The sequence below is a fragment of the Ovis canadensis genome, chromosome 7 (genome assembly GCF_042477335.2).
Source record: "Ovis canadensis isolate MfBH-ARS-UI-01 breed Bighorn chromosome 7, ARS-UI_OviCan_v2, whole genome shotgun sequence".
NCBI lineage: Eukaryota > Metazoa > Chordata > Mammalia > Artiodactyla > Bovidae > Ovis > Ovis canadensis.
This window is the reverse complement of record NC_091251.1, coordinates 86929660-86946935: the sequence shown is the minus strand read 5'-3', so window position 1 is coordinate 86946935 and position 17276 is coordinate 86929660. Positions and strand designations below refer to the sequence as shown.

The 17276-nt window shown below is 43.9% G+C and overlaps 1 protein-coding gene across 4 annotated transcripts in view; it reads right to left on the bottom strand.

The window, feature by feature from the left end:
- MTHFD1 (methylenetetrahydrofolate dehydrogenase, cyclohydrolase and formyltetrahydrofolate synthetase 1) overlaps positions 1-17276 on the bottom strand; it is a 64173-nt gene that overhangs the window by 44445 nt on the left and 2452 nt on the right. For 3 of the 4 annotated variants that reach the window (XR_011258304.1, XM_069596771.1, XM_069596770.1), the window contains exon 2: positions 2560-2644. Coding sequence is in view for 3 of the 4 variants with exons in the window: in XM_069596770.1 (XP_069452871.1) it covers positions 2560-2644 (85 nt within the window). In the remaining variant the exon portion in view is untranslated. Of the gene's footprint in view, positions 1-2559; positions 2645-13989; positions 15155-17276 lie in introns of those variants that run through there. The other variant, XM_069596772.1, reaches the window with a different exon arrangement.

The following is a 17276-nucleotide window of genomic DNA, read 5'->3' as shown; positions in this document are numbered from 1 at the left end:
ACTTTTCTTCCAAGGAGTAAGCGTCTTTTAATTTCATGGCTGCAATCACCATCTGCAGTGATTTTGGAGCCCCCCAAAATAAAGTCTGACACTGTTTCCATTGTTTCTCCATCTATTTCCCATGAAGTGTTGGGACCAGATGCCATGATCTTCGTTTTCTGAATGTTGAGCTTTAAGCCAACTTTTTCACTCTCCTCTTTCACTTTCATCAAGAGGCTTTTTAGCTTCTCTTCACTTTCTGCCATAAGGGTGGTGTCATCTGCATATCTGAGGTTATTGATATTTCTCCCAGCAATCTTCATTCCAGCTCGTGCTTCTTCCAGTCCAGTGTTTCTCATGATGTACTCTACATATAAGTTAAATAAGCAGGGTGACAATATACAGCCTTGACGTATTGAGTCCTTATAGTACTAAAGAAAAACATCCACATTTATCTGAGAAGAATATCAAAAGAACGCTTCCTTTTACAACCATATGTCTGTATAAGGTCAGATATATATGAAGGTTCTTCACACATTTCAATCAAACCTCGAAGAGCAAGAGACTGAAAAGTGGACAGGAATCCAGCTGTTCCCTATTAAGCCAGACAGTAAAGGGTTTTGCAAAAATGGAAAACAATGCCCCTCTTCTCACTCCATTGTTTCTAAGAGTTACTAAGTCATAAAAATATTACTTAATGGAAAAGGAATACGTCAAGGCTGTATACTGTCACCCTGCTTATTTAACTTATATGTAGAGTACATCATGAGAAACACTGGACTGGAAGAAACACAAGATGGAATCAAGATTGCCGGGAGAAATATCAATAACCTCAGATATGCAGATGACACCACCTTTACTGCAGAAAGTGAAGAGGAACTAAAAAGCCTCTTGATGGAAATGAAAGAGGAGAGTGAAAAAATTGGCTTAAGGCTCAACATTCAGAAAACGAAGATCATGGCATCTGGTCCCAACACTTCATGGGAAATAGATGGAGAAACAGTGGAAACAGTGTCAGACTTTATTTTTGGGGGCTCCAAAATCACTGCAGCCATGAAATTAAAAGACGCTTACTCCTTGGAAGAAAAGTTATGACCAACCTAGACAGCATATTCAAAAGTAGAGACATTACTTTGCCGACTAAGGTCCGTCTAGTCAAGGGTATGGTTTTTCCTGTGGTCATGTATGGATGTGAGAGTTGGACTGTGAAGAAGGCTGAGCGCCAAAGAATTGATGCTTTTGAACTGTGGTGTTGGAGAAGACTCTTGAGAGTCCCTTGGACTGCAAGGAGATCCAACCAGTCCATTCTGAAGGAGATCAGCCCTGGGATTTCTTTGGAAGGAATGATGCTAAAGCTGAAACTCCAGTACTTTGGCCACCTCATGCGAAGAGTTGACTCACTGGAAAAGACTTTGATGCTGGGAGGGATTGGGGGCAGGAGGAGAAGGGGACGACAGAGGATGAGATGGCTGGATGGCATCACTGACTTGATAGACGTGAATCTGAGTGAACTCTGGGAGTTGGTGATAGACAGGGAGGCTTGGCGTGCTGCGATTCAATGGGGTCACAAAGAGTCGGACACGACTGAGCGACTGAACTGAACTAAACTGAATGCTAATATATAGTGAGCTTGCTGCTGCTACTGCTGCTAAGTCGCTTCAGTCGTGTCCGACTCTGTGTGACCCCATAGACGGCGGCCCACCAGGCTCCCCTGTCCCTGGGATTCTTCAGGCAAGAACACTGGAGTGGGTTGCCAGTGACTTCTCCAATGCATGAAAGTGAAAACTGAAAGTGAGGTCGCTCAGTCGTGTCCGACTAGTAGCGACCCCATGGACTGCAGCCTACCAGGCTCCTCTGTCCATGGGATTTTCCAGGCAAGAGTACTGGAGTGGGGTGCCATTGCTTTCTCCGAGTGAGCTTACTATTGGCATTTTAAAATATACAAATATCTTTAAACTTCTTAGTTTTCATTTCTAATATAGTAAAATATCAATGGATAAATTCATATAAACAAAAGTTCCCTAAGTCTTAAATTTTTTAGTGTAAAGGGGTCCTCGGAGAAGGCAATGGCACCCCACTCCAGTACTCTTGCCTGCAAAATCCCATGGACGGAGGAGCCTGGAAGGCTGCAGGCCATGGGGCCGCTGAGGGTCAGGCACGACTGAGCAACTTCACTTTCACTTTTCACTTTCCTGCATTGGAGAAGGAAATGGCACCCCACTCCAGTACTCTTGCCTGGAGAATCCCAGGGATGGGGGAGCCTGGTGGGCTGCTGTCTATGGGGTCGCACAGAGTAGGACACAACTGAAGTGACTTAGCAGTAGCAAAGGGGTCCTAAGACCAATGATCAAGAGACGCTGGATAAGGGAAAAGTATCCACAAAGAATAGCTGAGAGCCAGGGCAGGTCCACATGCAGAAGCTGAGCTGAAGAGGAGTAGCCTGCACAGAGAAACTGAAAAGGTATGAGGATTCACAGAAGCCAAAAAAGAGGGAGAACCTTGATGTGCTTGTTGTCTTAAGTACTACTGAGAGATTGAGAAAGGAAGAAAGATACTAGTGGAAACACACTATCATAATACCTGTAAAATTGCCAGGCCTGGTATGAAACCAGGTACTTCCTCCTTCATCTGAATGACTTGGTTCTTCAGTCTCTCTTTTATTTGCCTAGAGAAAAAGGAGTTAAACTGGAGTTAAAACTTAATGCTTCAAGTCACAAATAATATGTATTATTAGATACATTGAAATTGAAAAAACACCTTCACAAAATAGACATTAGGAGAAGGCAATGGCACCCCACTCTAGTACTCTTACCTGGAAAACCCCATGGATGGAGGAGCCTGGTGGGCTGCAGTCCGTGGGGTCTCTAAGAGTCAGACACGACTGAGCAAATTCACTTTCACTTTTCCCTTCATGCATTGGAGAAGGAAATGGCAACCCACTCCCATGTTCTTGCCTGGAGAATCCCAGGGACGGGGGAGCCTGGTGGGCTGCTGTCTATGGGGTCACACAGAGTCGGACACAACTGAAGCAACTTAGCAGCAGCAGCAGACAGACATTATCTGATGTTGTATGTACTCTGTACCACCCATCAGTTTTCCAGGGCTCAAGCAGACACGGATCTTTTCTAATTCTCACTGACACTGACTGGGCCATGGGTTATGGGACAACTAGTTTAAAACACACTAGTTGAACATATTAAATAGATCATCAACAAGGACAGATAACTCTTCATTATTCTGTAATAGCCTAAATGGGAAAAGAATCTGAAGACTAGATATATATATATAACTGAATCACTCGGCTGTGCACCTGAAACTGAGACATTGTAAATCAACTATCAGTTCAGTTCAGCTCATTCGCTCAGCCGTGTCCCCATGAATCGCAGCGCGCCAGGCCTCCCTGTCCATCACCAGCTCCCAGAGTTCACTCAAACTCACATCCATCGAAATCAACTATACTCCAGCATAAAATTAGAATTTTTTAAAAACATACAAGTTTACAGCATTCAAAATCATACAGGGAACAAACAGAAACTTGGACCAATGCTTTTGGAAGGCTGCTAATACTCATCTTTTTCAGCATTTCCACTCTCTAGAGTGCTATAGGAAAAAAGTTTACAGGAAAGAACTCAAGCTCACACCTCTGCTCAACTTAACCTACCTAGTCACAGGGTATCTACCGAAGCTTGAATGATAATTCAATGAATCCCACTCTGAATTCAGCATGAATTTACAAATTATATCCTATTTCACAAAAGAATTTCCCTTACTAAGTTGAAAGTATAACCTCTTGTGAAACAAAGATATATCAATTTACTAACATACAACTTCTCTACAGTAGGACATTAAGTAATTGCCATTACATCCAGAAGTAAACATTCAAATTAGTCCAAACTGTCCAGTTATGATGCAGTTATTAACTTGAACAGGATCTGTCTCTCCTAAAGGACCAGTTTTGTCATCTGTCTTCATCTTAACTGCAGTGACAAACAAATATGCCCAGATATTCACACCATCTCTTCCCTCATTCTAATTTGGTTACTCCCTCCCTCAGCTCTCCACATTTTACACATATCTGGCATAAAAAGGTACAGGAGGACTTCTCTGGTGGTAGAGTGGATAAGAATCCACCTGCCAACGCAGGGGACATGGGTTCGATCTCTGGTCTGGGAAGAGTCCCCATTGTGCAGAGCAACTAAGCCTGTGTGCCATGACTACTAAGCCTGCACTCTAGAGCCCACAGGACACAACCACTGAACCCATGTGCTACAACTACTGAAGGCTGCACACCCTAGGGCCTGTGCACCAGGACAAGAGAAGCCACTGCAAGGAGAAGCCCATGCACCGCAATGAAAAGTAGCCCCCACTCGTTGCAGCTAGAGAAAGCGTGAGTGCAGCAACAAAGACCCAGCACAACCAAAACAAAAGTAACTTTAAAAAAAGCACAGGAGTAGCAAAGAATAGATTATTTGGGTTAGCCTAGTAAATGGTAGGAGAAGGCAGTGGCAACCCACTCCAGTACTCTTGCCTGGAAAATCCCATGGACAGAGGAGCCTGGTGGGCTGCCGTCTATGGGGTTGCACAGAGTCGGACACGACTGAAGCACGACTTAGCAGCAGCAGTAAATGGTAAGAATGTTTAGTGATACAAGAAGTTAGAACTAGGACTGCAAAATCTTGTAGCTAGTAGCCTTGTTTTTTTCAAATCCAATATTCTACAAATCATATGTTCAACACAAGTATAAACTGACTATTGGATTTCTTTTACTGGGATTTTAATGAACAGAGGCACAATTCTGCTCTGACATAAGACAACAGGAAACACTAGAGTTGCCAAGTCTTCCCTGGGCTCCCGCTGAAACTCCCCCGCAGCTCCAGCCAGAGTGGTTTCTCCTGCCCTAGGACTGGAAGTGCTGCCCAGGTTGCTGCAGAGAACAAGTCTCCACTCTCTGCTCTCCCCTTCCTTCCCGCAACCACTGTCATACTAACACAAAGTGCCAGGCAGAGGCTTCTACTGGTTCCCCTTACCCCTCCCCACCCAAACAAAACCCACAGTGCGGAAGGGAGTCTTAGGAGGGGTAGGTGTTTAAAAAAACAATTCCTAGCACAATGTGAGACAGTAAGGTGAACCAACAGTGAAAAGATGAACACATCTGAGACTCAATAACCCCCTGCGGTAGGCAAGGGAGAAAAAGCGTTCTTATTCCTGTTCACAGATGCAGACACAGGCGCTAAGCAGTCGGGACAGGTGCCTCTCCCAGGGCCAATACAGAAAGAACAAGAAGTGCAAAAGGCCCCCAGTGGGTATATGAGGTCCAAGAGGAAATAGTAATCAAATCAGGTAGATAGTCGTTTATTCTGAATGTGATGGGAAGCCATTCAAGGGTTTTCAGTGGGGCTGACGTGATGGAACTCACTTGAAAAAAATTTTTTTTTTTTGGCTGTGCCCTGTGACATGTAGTATCCCTGTTCCCCAACCTGGGATGGAACCCTCACTCTCATTGGAACAGAAGCATCTAGACCACCAGGGAAGTCCTCAGCCTTACATTTTTAAAGGATTATTCTTGCTGCTGAATTGGGAATACACCCAAGGGGGAAAGGTGAGAATCAAGGACATCAGCAAGAAGTTACTGCAACTGTAAAATCCAGGCCAAAAGGTGGTGGTAGCTTGGATTATGGTATCAGAGGTAAGCTGGCAAGAAGTATATATTCCAGATACACAAAACATGAAACACAGAGGAAATACCAGGAATACAGGGGACTCTGAAGTTTGAGGGGGTTGTGAGATGGAGCTGGAAAGACTGATGGTACAAATATTTTAAGGACAGGACAGTGAATTTATTTACCAAATCTTATAAGGAATCTAGAATAAGCAAGCATTTGAGACCCAAGGAAAAAATCTAGGGACAAATAAAAATAATACTTAAACTCAGCAGGTAGTAAGCTGCAGGAACCCAGTACTATAAGGTAGTCGAGGTGGAAAATGTTGTTTCAGCCCAGGAAGTTAAGAGCAAAGAACAAAATGTTCTTTATTTTCTATGCTATAATTTAAATGGGTCTAAGGGTGCATTTTTTTTCCCCTAAAAGAAATTATAGCTTGAGATCACTTATACTGCCTCCCTTAAACTTTCTCTAAGAAGCAGGATCATTTTAAAATTTGCAGGGATAGTTTTCCAAATACAAAGCTCTGTTGAAAAGTTAACACTTAGGCCTCTTTATGAGACATGATCAGAATATCAATGAGACAGTCTAACATGCACATAAACCACAGTAAGCAAGAACTAGACAGCACAGAACACTAAAGCATCAGGTGGAAAATCTGCCCTGGTGAGGGGGGCGGGGCGGGGGCAGAGAAATTAAGATAGTTGTAATTAGGTCTCCATAAGTCCCTCAGAAAAGTTTTATTTTCCTGCCTGGCTTTCTTGTTTGGCCAGAAACTGAAGTACCTTAAAATGAAAGGTGGAAAAACAAACCCAAGTGTCAGGTATGTCTGAAGTTGAGACTGTAAAAGAAAAAGATGGAGAGAAAAATTAACACTCCCTCGTCTACCCTTTATTTTAGGGTCATAAAGATGTGATAAATTAAATAGTGGGAAGCCCTTTACTTTTTACAGCTCATTTTTAGAAAGTTTAAATGTATAACGGAATAACTTTCGAATCACTGAAGCTTCCTAAATCAACAGAAACTTCCTTGATTGCAGACACCTCTCGTTTCTATCCATGGCCCTGCAAGTTACATCATCCTGGTAAAAATTTTGGGAGCAAAGCGAGGCTAAAGTGGGCATATGGAGAAACATCCTTGATCCCTGAATAGAACTACACATGCTGGTCACACCATCTTCCATCAGCATACCCTAAAATCTGAGGGAAGACATAGCTCAGTCTTGATGTAGGAAAAATCAGAACTAAACTGCCACTGACATTAGCAGGACAAAGTAGCAGTAAACCATTGACGTCTCTCTGGTCCTGAAGGACAGATACTAGTCCTGAGCCGAGAGTCATAGCCAACTAAACGCGAATAGACACAGATGCAGTTTAACTAAGTTACTACTGGCATCTAGTGGGTAGATGCAATTACATATCCTACAACGCACAGGACAAAGCATAGCAAAGAATTACCCAGCCCTCATGGTAACAGTGCCCACGGCTGAGAAACTCTGCTGCTGGCTGATAAAATGCAATGTTTGGGGTTACCTTTTCTTTCTAAGCTGCAAAAATCAAGGTGGAATCATTTATAGCTCAACCTGTCAAAATCTGTTTGAATCTCTATGGATGTGCATGACTTATCAGTTTTTTCCAAGCTGATTTCTCCCACACCCAAGTGTCAAAGACCCTAGTTAATAAAAGTTAAAGGTATACATCCCTATAGAATCTTATTACTCTTGAACAGTCCTAGTCAAAGTCTAACATCCCTAAACAGTCACCTAGATCTCTTGCCTCAAGTCTTGTACAATTACTCTTGAAAAACTCCATTACAAGTTTCAACTCATTCTGTTTCACAGGAAGCCCATTTTTAAATTTTGGACATTTTATGCCTGAGAAAAAAAAGCACTGCCAAAATATAACCCTAACAAAGACATTTCAACAGAAGCTATAGGCAGGAAAAGGAGGCAGAAAAGGATATTTAGCTACGTGGCTAAGAAATCTACATGATGAAAAACAAGCTGCCCAGTCAACAAACACTGAAATGTTAACATAGGCTTAGAGGAATTTGCAAATGATCCTTAAAAGGTCCACAGAATAGGCCTTTAGTAGTTGATCAGAGAGAAAGCAAGAACATTCATCAACATGTAGGGCTATTCTAAACCAGGACACACATTTCTCTTTTTCCCCCTCAAGGAGGTTGTTGTTTCAAGATTTTACAATGCAATAAAACACAAATGTCTGATTTTATTTGTTTTATTTTCATTTCGTTCATTTGCTGTTTTATTTTTCACTGAACCTCTCATACTGCTAAAAAATTCTTCAAATTTTTGGGAAAAACATAACATGTAGTTCCTTGTAAAAACAATTGAGGCCACCTAGTGTTCCAAGAAAGGTATATACTTCAAATCCCAAATTAGTTTAATTGAATTAAATATTTTTCTTGTTAAAGAGCATATTTGCAAATGATGTGACTGACAAGGGCTTAATTTCCAAAATATATAAACAACTCATACAACTCAGTAACAACAAAAAACAATGCAATCAAAAAATGGGAAGAAGACCTAGACATTTCTCTAAAGAAGACATACAGATGGTCAACAGGCACATGAAAAGATGCTCAACGTTAATTACAGAGACGCAAATCAAAACTACCCTGAGATATCACATCACGCTAGTCCAAAGGGCCATCATCAAAAAGTATAATGAATGCTGGAAAGGGTGTGAAGAAAAGGGAAACTTCCTACATTGGTGGTGGGAATGTAATAAATTGGTGCAGCTACTATGGAAAACAGGGTGGCAGTTCCTCTAAAAACTAAAAACAGAGTTGCCATGTGATGAAGCAATCCCATTCCTGGGTAGACAGCCAGTGTGTGTGTGTTAGTCGCTCAGTCGTGTCTGACTCTGCATCCCCATGGACGGTAGCCCACCACGCTCCTCTGTCCATGGGGATTCTCCAGGCAAGAATACTGGAGTGGGTTACCATTTCCTTCTCTAGGAAGATATCCAGATGAAACTATAATTTAAAAAGATATTCATGCACCCAGAATCTGCCTGTAATGTGAGAAATCCAGGTTTGATCCCTGGGTCAGGAAGATCCCCTGGAGAGGGAAATGGCAACCCCCTCCAGTATTCTTGCCTGGAGAATCCCACGGACAGAGGAGCTTGGTGGGCTACAGTCCATGAGGTCGCAAAGAGTCGGACACACCTGAGCAACTGTACTTTCACTCTTCACAGCAGCACCATTCACACTAGCCAAGATATGGAAACAACCTAAATGCCCATCAGCAAGTGAACAGATAAAGAAGATGTGATACACACACAATGGAATACTACTCAGCCATAAAAAAAGAACAAAATCATGCTGTCTGCAACAACATGGACAGACCTAGAGATTATCATACTAAATCAGAAAGAGAAAGACAAATATCGTGATATCACTTATATGTGGAATCCAAAACATGACGCAAATGAACTTATCTACAAACCAGAAACAGACTCACGGACATAGGACAGACTTGTGGGTGCCAAGGCAGGGCAGGTTGGGGAGGGATGGATTGGGAGTCTGGGAGCAGCAGATGCCAACTATTCTCTATATAGAATGGATAAACAAGAGCCTACTGTACAGCACAGGGAACGATAACCAGCACCCTGCGATAAACCATTACCGAAAAGAATATGAAGTAGAATGAGTGTATGTAGATATATAGACACATACACACACACACAGAGAACTGAATCACTTTGCTATACAGCAGAAACATAACCCTGTAAATCAACTATATTTCAATAAAATAAATGTAAAAAAATTACCTTCTTGTTGATACATCATTTTTAGTGATAATATCAAGCATTACATTTTATCAGTATACATATCAACTAACACCAGTACTCTTTTATTATGTTTAAGAACAAAATATTTACAACGATTATAATTTTACACAAATATTTACTAAACTTGACAGGTACCTCAAACATATATTTGAAAACTTAATATGAATCTATTTTAGGCTCCAATGAAAATTTAGAATGTAAAATTCTTCCATCCAATTCTCTCAAACTCTCTCAAAGACCCAAGGGCACAGTGACTTACCTGATACTTATGACATGAAAACAGCTAACTGGTGTTAAGTTGTAATAAACCTCCAAATTCTCAGTGAGCGTAAAGGTCATCATTAATCCATATACACAGTGACAAAATAAATGCTTTTGAGGTCTCCAGATCAAGGTTTATGGATCTCAACATGACTGACATTTGGGCTGGATAATTCTATGTTGTGGGGACATCCGTGCATAGCAGGATGCTCAGCAGCCCCTGGCTTCTCCTTCTAGATGCCACCAGCAGACAGCCACTCGCCACATGACAAGCAAAAATGTCTCCAGACATGTCCAAATGTGGCCATGGAAGGAGGGACAAAACTGCCACCATTTAAGAACCACTGACCTAGAGGAAAAGACTTTGATGCTGGGAGGGATTGGGGGCAGGAGAAGAAAGGGACGACCGAGGATGAGATGGCTGGATGGCATCACTGACTCGATGGACTTGAGTTTGAGTGAACTCCGGGAGTTGGTGATGGACAAGGAGGCCTGGCGTGCTGCGATTCATGGGGTCGCAAAGAGTCAGACATGACTGAGTGACTGAACTGAACTGAACTGAACTAGAGGAAACAAATGGAGCTACAAACTAGACTGAATTGTCCCTGGTGGCCCACTCAGTGAAGAACCCACCTGCAATGCAGGAGACCTGGGTTCGATCCCTGGGTTGGGAAGATCCCCTGGAGGAGGGCATGGCAACCCACTCCAGTAGTATGGCCTGGAGAATTCCATGGACCGAGGAGCCTGGCAGGCTGCAGTTCATGGGGTCACAAAGAGGCGGACACAACTGAGCTTTATAAAAGGAAGGATTTTAAAAGCAGACTAAAATTACATTAACTTTAGAGAAAGGTCACACAGAGGAAGGCACGGTCAGAGAGGGTGCACAATACCAGGTAGTCCCACCTTCCCCCTGCCCTCACACAGGAGTGGGGGCAGCTTCTTCTCAGACCCAACAAATCTGTGATGCTGAGTCAGAGTACAGTATTGCTGGACTTTACATGTCTTTCAAAACGTCAGGCGACCATGTGTAATTAATTAATTAATTCTTATGCGTAATTACACACTAATGTGTTGGGAAGTAATCCAATTTTTAAAAATAAATCTGCAAGCCCAACGAAACACAACTACATCTGGCCTCCAGGGTACCATTCTGTAATTCTCAGCTGGTAGCAAGAGTTAAGAGACGTGATGGAGTGGCTGCAAGTCTCAGGATCTGCAAGCAAGGGCCCAACCCCCAGAATTAGCCCTATTTCAGGACTATCTAACCACAGATCTAAATGTCAGAGCAGATGACATTCAGCAGGCCTCTGGGTCAGCATCCGAGGGGCATGTGGAAAGAGTGTAGAAAATACTGGGGTCTCCACCAGGAGAAGAGGAGAGGTCAACAGCTCTTAGCTGAGAAAAGGCTCAGAGACCTGGCCTTTCTGCTTTTAGAGAAGACTAAAGGACAGTCTTGGAGAAGGTTATGGCACCCCACTCCAGTACTCTTGCCTGGAAAACCCCATGGACGGAGGAGCCTGGTAGGCTGCAGTCCATGGGGTTGTGAAGAGTCGGACATGACTGAGTGACTTCACTTTCACTTTCATGTGTTGGAGAAGGAAATGGCAATCCACTCCAGTGTTCTTGCCTGGAGAATCCCAGGGACAGGGGAGCCTGGTGGGCTGCCGTCTATGGGGTTGCACAGAGTTGGACATGACTGAAGCGACTTAGCAGCAGCAGCAAAGGACAGTCTTGGGTAGGAACGGCTTAGGTCCGAAAGGCTTCTTACTTACTAAGCAGGGGTCAACATCCAAAGGAAAAATCATTTATCTTAAATCATGCAAGGCGGTGAACCCTCCTTCCCATAACACTGGCAGGATCATGGCCCCACCTCCTTCAAATCTTTACCTACAAGTCCCTTTTACAATGAGTATGAGGTTAATTTCCATATTCAAAATTATAATCCCTGTGAATCAGAAGTCTGCCCCTCTTTCCTGCTCTGGTTTTGAAAGGCTCTGGCAAAACCTTTAACAAAAACACTCCCTATTTCCTGAGGCGCATTAAGCATCAGCAACCCAAAGCTGTACCTCTCCTGCCCAGGCTTGAAGGCAAGAACTTTTCAGCAAGGGAGGGAAAAAAAAAAAAAAGTTTAGCTAACAAAGGAGGGTGATTTGACTGGTCTTCAACCTGTCAAAAATGACTGTGACTCTGAAAATGATTTTCTGAGGTGACTCAGTTTGATTCATTCAACTCTTAAAAGGGAGAGCCAAATCTAGCCAGTGAAAGATTGCAATTCCTTTTAGCAAGCAAATAAAAAGCCCTTGGAGAGGAAGGAAAATACACTGATGAGGGTCTGCCACTAGCCTTAGAACTCTTGGTCAAACAAGTCACTTCTGCCTGCAGTTTCATAAACTGCAACATGGAGGAAGCGGTGACCTGGGCAGCAGAGAAACGCTGACTGTGGCACAGTTAGCTGCCCTCTCCCTCAAGGTCAAAGGCTTACATACAGGGTGCCAGGAGCCACCTTATGCAAAATCATCAAGGTGGGGGAAACTGCACAAAGCAGAGATGCAATGGCTTTCTGCCCTGTGGGTCAGATGTCAGAAGGTACAGCTGTAACCAGAGACGCACAAAGGACTGCTTCAGAGAACCTCATATACTCATTTAATCCTCTTGGCAACCTCAGGAGATAAACACCATAATCGCCCCCACTACACAGAAGTGGAAAGTGAGGCTGACTGACTTGCCCAAAGCCACACAAGGCTGTCCTTTACCCTATCCAGCCTCTCCAGGAGTCAGCTGGAGAAGGGACCCTCCCCTGTGCCAGGCCAGCCTGATACCCCTTCTTCCAGAGGCTTCTCCATGCAAACGGGGATATAAACAGGGACTGTATACCTCTACTCAAAGCCCCTTGTCCAAATTCCAATCTGCCTTATCACCCCTCCTGGTGGGTGAGGACAGATACATTTTCTGGGATGATAAGCCCTAGTAAAGATTTTGGCTGGTGCCATGGCCACGTAAATGACTGCCAGTCCAGACTGCCACAGTCCACCTACAACACACCCAACAGCCTGATTGGGTGGCCTAGTGAAGAATCAGTGGAAGGTTCCACTTTCAGGAACTCCTGCTTGCTCTCCTGCACAGGCTCTCAGACTCAAGCCAAGGTTGAGGTTGACAGTCACCATTCCATGGACCTTCCAAAAGGCCCACACTCTGGAACTCATTATAGGTAAATCCTTCCAAGCACAAAAAGGCCTACAGGTACTTTATCTACAGGACAAAATGAAAAGCTTATCAATTTCACTGTGGTGAACAAACTCTTTTTACAGAAAATAGTTCTTCTAGCCCTGTAGCTAAACATATAATCAAGGTTCCATTTTATCTTTGAACAGGCTCAAGATGATAAACCAGCATTCACAGGTATGGTTTGGATAAATACAAACACTATCTGTTTATTCAACATGTACTAAGTATCAATTTATTGTAGCTTAACTGTGTGTAAAGGACTGCTCTAAATGCTCTACAAGTAATGACTCATTTAACAATCCTATGAATTAGGTGACCAACATATGGATGAGGGGGCTTCCCAGGTGGCATCAGTGGCATCTGAAAAGAACCCACCTGCCAATGCGGGAGACATGAGATGCAGGTTCAATCCCTGGGTTGGGAAGAGGTTGCCCTGGAGGAGGGCATGGCAACCCACTCCAGTATTCTTGCCTGGAGAATCCCATGGACAGAGGAGCCTGGTGGGCTACAGTCCATAGGGTCGCAAAGAGTCAGATACAACTGAAGCGACTTAGCAGGCACTCATGTATACAGATGAGGATGCTAAGGCAGTAGGTAAACCAAGTCGCCCAGTGATCCTGGAGGGAGCACTCTGTGACCAGCTCTGTGGATACCTCCCACAGGAATCTGTGTTACCGGCACATCAATAGGGTCTGCTCCACCCATAACTCAGAGCACCTTCTCTAGGTGGCCTGACAAATGGCAAACCATCTGTCTCTTCACAACCGCCCTTTTTAGAAAGAAGGCTTAATCAAGAGACTTAATCAATCCCTCCGGGGAAGTAACAGGCTCAACTGCAAAAGGAAAGGTCAAACAAATTGTACAACACTTCATTAGCCCCCTTTGAAAAGCGAATGGTGGTTTGCTTCTGGTCTAACAGCTGTTATCAGGGTAGTTTTTCTGACACTATTTTCCACCCTCTGTAGCATTTCTTTAGGAGTTCCTCCCTGAAGCCAGGGGGCGCTCTCACCACCAAGGTCAGTGCACTTTCATTCAGCCTCCCCACTCACCTTCAGCTTCTCTGAGGCCATCACTGCTGACCCCAGGGCAGTCATTTAATAATAACTGGCGAGGTCAAAGTTCCACGGCACAGGCTGTGTTTCTGGTGAAGAATCCTCTTCTCTGTAACACTGGCAGGCTCACAGCCCCACCTCCTTCAAACCTCTCCCCATAGGTTCCTCTTACATGCTCATGTTCAAAATTACAAACCCCATATCCCAACGCCTCAGAAATCTCCACCCCCTTCCCGGCACTGGTTTTCTCTTTGGCGCTTCTCACTACCTCACACCCTGCTTTAACGATTTTTACCACCTTCATCTACCCATTAGGACACACATTCTACCAGGGTAGGGATGTGGGCTGTCTTGACGACTGTTATACTCTTGTGGCTTTGAAGAGTGCCTGGCTAGTTGGAGGCCCACAGATATTTACTGAATGAATAAATATCCCCAAAGACACCTTGGTCCCTAACCCTCAGATCTCCCCCAGTGTTCAAATCCAGGCTACAACCTTGGAAACTCCCCTAAGGAAGAAATGGAAGTGTTCCTTCCAAAGAGACACAACTGGCAAACAGATCCAGGTTTCCCACAGGCAGAGAAGACATCTGGAATGATGAACTCTGCCCAGTCCAGGCTACCAGAAAGGGAGAAGAAGCAAAAGTAGACAAAAGTCTAGGATGGCCTTCTCAGCAGAATGGGAGGCATGGCAATGAGAGGAAGACTGGTGTAAAGAAAAAAAAAATTGCTTATGAAATTCCTTTTAGGAAAAGTAATAAGCACTCGATGGTGAGAAACACCATGTACTGGGTGAAGACCCTGATTCTAAATCAACCTCTGCCATTAACCAGTCAAGCAACCTTTGGCCAAATCATATCACTTTTCTTGCCTCAACTGTTTCCTCAGCTGCAGGATAGGATGGGTGTGAACTCTACTTTAGAGACTTTCTCACCATGGGATTCTTGGTCTGCCCCATTCTTCCTCCCCCTTCAAAGAAGAAAGCAAAGTGTTATAATTCAAACACCACATCAGGACAGAATCTGCCCAGGGAACTTGATGTTTTGCAAGCTTGTCCTGAGAGACTCAACAGGAATCTGATCTGCAAATCTGGGGAATGAGGAACCCTTCTCCTGGACCCCAGGAACCCTGGCTGCACTTACCTTTCCTCTGAAGAGTGTCCCTGGCCCAGGAAAAGAGGGAAGGTAGGGAAACCCTGCTGGAGAAGGAAATGGCAACCCACTCCAGTACTCTTGCCTGGGAAATCCCATGGACGGAGGTGCCTGGTAGGCCGCAGTCCATGGAGTCGCTAAGAGTCAGACACGACTGAGCGACTTCACTTTCACTTTTCACTTTTATGCACTGGAGAAGGAAATGGCAACCCACTCCTGTGTTCTGGCCTGGAGAATCCCAGGGACAGGGGAGCCTCATGGGCTGCCATTTATGGGGTCGCACAGTCGGACACGATTGAAGCGACTTAGCAGCAGCAGCAGCAGCAACAGCAGCAGAGACACCCTACAGCCCCACCAGCTCAAGCTCTAAGACCCACCACCTTCCTGTTCAGGACGCCCCCCTGGGCCATAGCCAAGAGTCCGAGGCCTGGCCCAGCCTCAGCACTTGGAGCTGAGGGACTCCACTACTGCATGAACCAAGCAGGCTGTCCCCCCTCTACAGCTTCTCCTCTCTGCTGTGAGCTCTACCTGCTCCTGGATTCAAGCTTTCCATGAAAGTCAAGGTGCTATGGCTGCATCTGAAAGAGCCATTTTATGAGTACATTAAAGAAAAATCCTCTGTAAGCAGAGTCCTTAGTCTTAGTGCTTGTTTATGAATTGTATTAGTTGGAACTATCTGATTGCTCAACCATGAGGCAGTGTCAAAGGTCAGCTATGTGACTTCTGAGCAGACAAGGGAAAGGAATCCTTCCAGTACCTGGAACAGTCATTTCCAGATCACTGCCATTCTCCTCTTCAACTATGAAACTTGGATTTAAGAGTTAAAGTGAGTCACTCAGTCATGTCCAACTCTTTGTGATCCCAGGGACTGTAGCCTACAAGGTCCCTCCATCCATGGGATTCTCCAGGCAAGAATACTGGAGAGTGTTGCCATTTCCTTCTCCAGGAGATCTTCCCGACCCAGGGTTGAACCTGGGTCTCCCGCATTGCAAGCAGGTGATTTTACCGTCTGAGCCACCAGGGAAGCTCAGCGTAAGAGTTAAGGGTTTAGATAAGTGGTCAAGATGCCTTAGAAGCACAGGATGAGCTTTTAAAAGATTTTTAAAATGTTGAGTCCAGTGGTTTACTGCTAGCAACTACAATTAAATCAGTCTAGTGTAGGTACCAAGCATGGAGTGGATATGTGGAGGTGCTCAGTTGCTCACTCATGTCCTACTCTTGTGAACCCATAGATGGTAGCCAGCCTGGCTCTTCTGTCCATGGGATTTCCCAGGCAAAAATACTGGAGTGGGTTGCCATTTTCTCCTCCAGGGGATCTTACTGACCCAGGGACTGAACCCCCTCACATACCTGCACGTGCACAGAACTATCTTGGAAAAGATTGGCAATTTCTACTAAAACTGTTCATATATGTGTCCTATCATTCCGCAATTCTACTCTTAGGGATCTAACCAACAGAAATGTATATATCATATGTTCCACCAAAAGACATGTAAAAGAATGCTCATAGCATTATTCAATATTCATAATCAACCAAAATGAGAAACCAAAATGTATGTGAATAAGTAAATAGTGGCATATTCACACAGCATACAAAACAGCGATGAGAGTTAATGAACTACAGCTACACGTAACATGAAATAATTTTAGAAATACAAGGCTGATTGAAAGAAACCAGACACACAGAAGACTTTATACTACTTGATGTCATTTATATAAAGATCAAAAACAAGCAACACTAACCTGCAGTGTTGGAAGTCAGACAGCGATTACCTTTGTTGGAGGGTGGTGATGGGATGGGAGTGAGAGAGGAGTTTCTGGAGTGCCAACAATGTTATTTCTCGCTGAGTGCTACTGAAGTTTAGCAGTGAAAAACTCATTGAGCTATATACCTATGACAGGTGCACTTTTTTGTACGTGTTCATATGTAAATAAAAAGCAATAACAAAAACAAAAAGCTCCCCAAGTGATTTTTATGTGCAGTTTATATTGAGAACCACTAAAATAGGTCTCGAGGCAACTATCACTGTCAAAAGATACTGAATCTTGAAACTGTGAAAAAGATAATGAATCGATCTCTTCTGTATATATTAACTAATTACCAATTGTTAATGGCTAACATGTATTGAACGC